Below are 6531 nucleotides of genomic sequence, written 5' to 3' on the forward strand. Positions count from 1 at the left end.
GGAGGCAAAAGAAAACCTTGCACACCCATACTGAGTCCTCAAGTCATTAAGAAACATCCTGCTGAAAAAATAAAAGGAACATCCTGCCGAGGCATAGATCAAACCCTATGAATAACAGCTCATTCAAGAAATAAAACTGTATCATCAAGGTTTCTGAACCTACTTATTTCAAGTAGTGTTCAATAAAATAAAATCCCACCACCAATAACAGTATTGATGTTTTTAAGACCCTTTAAACCTATTGTGGCTACAGTGTGCTGACTTGCCCTTTTATAGGCCAGTCTGCTTCCTTCAGTCCCTGCTCTCAAAGGGGAAATTTCATCACCTCAGCTAACCAGACCGAAGAAGAGAGTTGGACAGCCAATGGTGGCCTCTCCCAGCCAGAGGTAAGAGATCTCAGGACCTGGAACTATAGTTTCCATCTTGTAAATTCTGACCAAGTCTTCCCAACCTCAAAATGAGTATAGGAGGTACCATCCTTAGTTTGAGGTGGCTTTTAGAAGGGGAAAGGCTGATCATATTAGAGTTTCAAGCCAGACAGAGAAGAGTACTTAGTATACATGGTTCTGTCCCACTGTTTTAAGACCTTTGTACCACATTGTAAACCTATGAAGAGGCAATCAAACTGTATGAAAACAGCTTCTGAACATCTTGTTCTCTAACTAGTCCTGGAGCTCTTCTACCAAGAAATGTGGCTGGTTGTGACATCTTCCCAGTGGACCCTGTCCTGGGGTGAGGGACTCTAATAATGCTGCATTTTCTATTCATGCTCAAAGATGTGTCACCATGTGTCAATGTTATTGACAGCTTACTTTGCCTTCACTCACTCCGGTAGGAAATGGTTGAGTATCCAAAACTTAAGTGTGTTAAGACCACACCCAATAAAGGCAGGAGCCTGAGCTTAAAGACCTAATTTGGAAAACAAGATTGTAAATCTAATGATGAGATTACAAACCTATTTTGTGATTGCTTTTCATCTCTTCCTGTCTTATTTTAATGATACCGATGTTGTGTATGTGTGTGTTGGTCGCTCAGTCGTGCCCAACTCTTTGCGACCCCATGGACTGCAATCCACCAGGTTCCTCTGTCCATGAGATTTTCCAGGCAAGGATAATGCAGTGGGTTGCCATTTCCTTCTCCAGGGGATCTTCCCAACCCAGGGATCGAACCTGGGTCTCCTGCACTGCAGGCAAATTCTTTACCGACTGAGCTACAAGTAATTTGCCTGGTAGCAGAGACCTGGCATTTCCCTACAGGTTTAATCAGATCTCTGAGTTTAAGTTGTTTTTCTTTTTAAAGCTCCTATACTCTAATGGTCAATCAGTTCAGTTCAGTCACTCAGTCGTGTCCGACTCTTTGCGACCCCATGAATCGCAGCATGCCAGGCCTCCCGGTCCATCACCAACTCCCGGAGTTCACTCAGACTCGTGACACGAGTCAGTGATGCCATCCAGCCATCTCATCCTGGGTCGTCCCCTTCTTCTCCTGCCCCCAATCCCTCCCAGCATCAAAGTCTTTTCCAGTGAGTCAACTCTTCGCATGAGGTGGCCAAAGTACTGGACTTTCAGCTTTAGCATCATTCCTTCCAAAGAAATCCCAGGGTTGATCTCCTTCAGAATGGACTGGTTGGATCTCCTTGCAGTCCAAGGGACTCTCAAGAGTCTTCTCCAACACCACTGTTCAAAAGCATCAATTCTTCAGCACTCAGCCTTCTTCATAGTCCAACTCTCACATCCATACATGACAACTGGAAAAACCATAGCCTTGACTAGACGGACCTTAGTCAGCAAAGTAAAATCTCTGCTTTTGAATATGCTATCTAGGTTGGTCATAACTTTTCTTCCAAGGAGTAAGCGTCTTTTAATTTCATGGTTGCAATCACCATCTGCAGTGATTTTGGAGCCCAGAAAAAGTCTGACACTGTTTCCACTGTTTCCCCATCTATTTCCCATAAGTGTTGACAAAAACCCTCTGATTGAAAATCTTTCTTGGTCCTTCATGCAGGTTGAATGGATGATGGATCTGGCTTTCTCTCTAAAATCCAACTACCTATTCTCTAGTTCCCCAACCCTTGTAGCACACAGTGTCTCAAGAAAAGTAAGCTTCTGGTGGTAGTCTTATCATAGTAGTAACTGCTGCTGTTGTTTTAGAAGAGATTAATAGATGGGAGACCTCGCTTCCATACTGATCCTTCTTGACAGCCTTTGACACTTGTCTCGTAGTTCTCCTGCTCTTACTGGTCTTTCCCATTCTCCTCTGGTGAAATCCTCTTCCTCCACTACCCCTTAAAGAAATGTAGATGTGCCCAGGCCTCTTCTTTTGATGTATATTCTCCCCAGGGAATCTCATCCCACAGCCTTAGATTTTACTCCACCCAAATCTGAATCACTAGACCAGAGTTCTCCCTCTGTAGCTTCAGACCTGTACATCTGGCTCCTTACTTAACATTCTCCAGTGTTTTCCATCTGAACATTCCACACACATTATATATGCCCCAATATAATATATGCCCCTCCCCTTGTTTTCCTTATTATATTAGTTGGTATTATAAACTACCAAGACTTTCAAGTCACAAGACTGGGACTTATCCTAGCTTATCTCCTTCCCACCCTACCCTTAAATCAGTCACCTTATCCTTACTCCTCTGTGTATCTGGATCCCCTTCACTTCTCTCCATCCTTGCAGCCACTGTCTTCTTGCCCACCCCATTTCACTAGGCTGGAGTCTTCACCTTCAGTCTCACTATTCTCCATCCCATCTCTCACTCCCCTCATTAGACTACTTACCTTGCTTAAAAGTTGAGTTGTCATAGACGGTTCCTCACAATCTGATCCCAAACCTTATGCTCCAGCACTTAGTGTTAAAACACTTCCTTCCGGTATATACCACTTTATAAGAGGCTCAAAAGCCTTTTTGGAACAATAAAACATTTATATCCTTGCTACCTGAAGTGTGATTCTAAGGACATGCAAACCTAAGGGTCTGCATCACCTGGAATTTTATTAAAAGCCTAGAATTTCAAGTTCTAATTACTGTATCAGAATCTTCATTTTAGTAAGATCTCCAGGTGATTTATGTGTACAATAAAATTTGAGAAGCAATGACTTGTAAAATACTGTTTTTTTTTTTTAATAAGTAAAGAAATCAGAGCTGAAGGAAAATTTAGTGAAGCCAAAGCTTAAGTAATACTAATAAATGCATTAAATCAGGTGGCCTTTAATTAATTGGCTGGAAGAGAAGGGGGACACTGGTGAAGGGTATACTGATTTTGAGGAAGCCAAACAGCAACCAACTAGATCAAGTTGAGATTTTTAGTGTGCTCAACTTAGTACTTACTCTCTTGCCATCTCTTTCATGACTTTCATCATGCCTAACATCAAAAAAATCTCTTTAAAGGCCACTCTTGGGCCAGTGGTTAAGACTCCACACTTCAGTGCTCACTGCAGGGAGCTTGGATACCATCCCTGATTGAGGAACTAAGATCCTACATGCTTGGAGACTTGGCAAAAAGAAAAAAAAGCAACCCAGGCTCTGTCTTGCCAGAGGGCTAAAAAACCAACTCCTCCTTTCCAGCCCCCAGCCCTTCTTTAGTTTTCTGAGGTGGTGAGGTTAGCTAGGAAAGATTAAAGGCAGAAGGGGACGACAGAGGATGAGATGGTTGGATGGCATCACCCATTCAATGGACAGAAGTTTGAGTAGACTCCGGGAGTTGGTGATGGACAGGGAGGCCTGGCATGCTGCAGTCCATGGGATCGCAGGGTCAGTCAGATACGACTGAGAGATTGAACTGAACTGAGGTTAGCTATGGCAGAGATCAAAGAACAGGCCTATTCTATCTTCCAACCTTTATTCATCCTTTAATCAGTCCGCTTATTCCACAACTAATGTCTGTGCACCAGGGCATCAAGGCATTTTAACCATGTACTGAAACTGATTAACAGGGGGCATAATAGCTGTGCTTAGGGGCACACATTTAAATCAGACACACTCAAGTATGAATCCCAGCCCCCGCTAATACAAGATCCGTGACTTCCAACCATGACCTAACCTCTCTGGGCTTTGGTGTCCTCACTTGTAACTAATAATAGTGTCTTACTATCCAACTGTTGAGAGGAATGGATGAATACAAACAAAAAACGTGTGCCATACCTCACGCGCTCCCAGCACCCGCTGGAAACAGTAAATAGCAAATGACTGAGTGGCTGCAGCGCTCGTAGGCAAAAGCAGGCTGGCCGATTTGGGGCCAGGAGGAACTGGAGGCCACTGCGGGTCCCGGGAGACGGGACAGGCTCCAACTTTCGCTGAGTTTGGGGCTTGCTCCCGCGAGGGTAGGGCAGGATCTTCGGGTTGAATGACGGCCGGCCCGCCCCCGGCGTGACGTCGTCCCGGTGTTGTGGCTACGACCGCACGTGGTAGACAGAGTCCGCGACAGACTACGCTCTGCGACCTCAGCACCAGCCGCTGCCTTCCTGCTCTTTCCGTTCCCTATGCCCTCATCCACCAGCTGCCCAATTCATGGGGGCAGGGAAGGGCTGCCCAACTGCTACGGCAGCACGCCAGGGGGCAGGGGCACGCTATACGCCACTACCCCTCCTCCCCCCGCCGAGGTCAGAGGGCCGGGCCAGGGTCGACAAGCAACAGGCAGGCCTGCATGTGCTTGTCGACGGGCGTGGGCGGGGATTTGCGGGCTGGGGTTGTGTGCAGGACCCCTTGCACGTTTTAGCTTTTAGCGGGGTGGGTTCTTGGAACATAAGTTCAGTTCCCTAAAACCTCGAAGTGATGCAACATGGCCTTGTGCCTATTTTCCGGGTGACTCTGGGCAGAAATCATAACTGTGGCCTGGGTTCTGGGCTCCTTGTTCACCTACCCCTGCCAGTATTGCCGCCTGGGAGTTATAGCAGGAGCTTTGGCCCCTCGGCTGTGTGGCCTCTCGGCTGTGTGGCCTCAGCAGGAAGCAACTGAGTTTTGCAAAGCTGCAAGTGGTGGGGATCAGGGGCTGGAGGTGGGGGCAGTCGGGGGGCAGGGGCTTTAGGCCGCTGTGCTGGCTGGCTTGCCTAGTGGATGACTGGTGGAGCAGCTTGGAATCATACCTACTCAGGGGTTCCTGCCACGCAGGGGAAAGGGAGGAGTGAGAAGAGGTAGGGCCTTGTGAGGACATGGCAGGGGCCAAGTCCTCTGGGCTGAGCTGAGCCTGACAGGACTTGGGAGGGGTCAGGATAAGAGCCTGTCCCTGGGTTTCACAGGAGCACTGCCCCTCCCTGTCTGAGCCCAGGTGGCAGCATTAGCCTTCACATCTGTTCTTTGGCTTCCTCATCCAACTGAGGCTGAAGGGCTAGGCACTACCTTTTGAACCAAACAGGTGAACTTCAGAGCCAGCAGAGGACAGGAACCTCCAGAAGTTCTTGAGCTCCAAGTCTAGTGGTGCTCCTGGAGCTCCCCTAAACCAAAAGCCCCTGCCTAGACCAGCTGGGATGCCCCACTTGCTCTATGGTGCTGACACAACTTGGTTAGGCCCAGAAGCCTTCAAGTGCTGTGAGAGCTAGTCAGCTGAGATCCTGACTGGGCTGCAGAGCAGTAACCCTTAAGAAAAGGGAAGATATGACCCCTTGGCCCCTAAAAGACCTGTGTCTGGGGTCCCAAACAGCTTTGTACCCAAGCTCCTGCCTCTTACCTAGCCCCTACCCCTTGACAGGCACCAGGACCATCTACGACCGAAAGTTCCTGCTGGAGTGCAAGAACTCGCCCACTGCCCGGAGGCCTCCCTGCTGCCTCCCTCAGACTCCCGGGGTCACAGTGCCTCCAACAGCCCCACCCCCCAAGCTAGAGGAGCTGACGGAGCAGAAGGAGACAGAGGAAGAGATACCCGGTAAGGAAAGCAGGCCCTAAAATTTTAATATGGCTTTGAACCCAAAAGCCCCAATTATGTAGATTGGGGGCGGGGGTCAGTTCTGAGGGGGCTGTCTGAACTAACACTGAAGCTACAGACTGCCAGCCCAGCAACCAGTCCTGCCCTTTCTCTCCCCAGATGATGCACAGTTTGAAATGGACATCTAATCCAGTGCAGATGACCATATGTGGAATGAGAGGAATCCATCACGCTGCTGCCACTACCTCCTTTCTCTGGGGTATCCAAAGGCCTACTGGCCTCATCTAATCCGGAAGGGGGTGATATGTTGGTTCTGGGCCTCCATGTTGGGTCTGAGGCAGCTAGACCAGGGATAGGAGTGGGCAACTTGCCAAGCCCTTAGCTCTACTTTCTCTTTGGTCTGTAGGCACTCCTCCCAACCCCTGGCACTTGGCTCCAGCTGAGGCTGGGCCGGGGGAATGGAGAATGTCACTTTCTGACTGCTTAGTAAACATTCAAAGAAATGCCTTGGCTCCAGTGTTCTCCTCAATGTTGATCTTCCCAGCTCAGCCATAATGTAAGGGCCCCAGCAAACCTGGTTAGGATAAGAGGTCTCAGGTCCCTTTCTAGCTCCCTCTGGGCCCACTTTGAGCAGCAATTAGACCCTGAGGCAGACTTTGGGGACA

At 48.4% G+C, this 6531-nt stretch overlaps 1 protein-coding gene across 2 annotated transcripts; it reads left to right on the forward strand.

Annotated features, from left to right (window-relative positions):
• The first annotated feature begins 4254 nt into the window (after window positions 1-4254).
• EIF4EBP3 (eukaryotic translation initiation factor 4E binding protein 3) lies at window positions 4255-6363 on the forward strand. Of its 2 annotated transcripts, none has more exons than XM_052643241.1 (3): window positions 4255-4641; window positions 5693-5866; window positions 6026-6363. In XM_052643241.1, the coding sequence occupies exons 1-3, from the start codon at window positions 4488-4490 to the stop codon at window positions 6052-6054; spliced, it is 357 nt and encodes a 118-aa protein (XP_052499201.1). In that variant the 5' UTR covers window positions 4255-4487; the 3' UTR covers window positions 6055-6363. The 2 variants fall into 2 exon arrangements, with proteins under 2 accessions (XP_052499201.1, XP_052499202.1); XM_052643242.1 differs by having other exon boundaries at window positions 4255-4591; window positions 5688-5866.
• Window positions 6364-6531: the final 168 nt, after the last annotated feature.

This window comes from Budorcas taxicolor, chromosome 7, assembly GCF_023091745.1.
Source record: "Budorcas taxicolor isolate Tak-1 chromosome 7, Takin1.1, whole genome shotgun sequence".
In the NCBI taxonomy this organism is placed as follows: Eukaryota; Metazoa; Chordata; class Mammalia; order Artiodactyla; family Bovidae; genus Budorcas; species Budorcas taxicolor.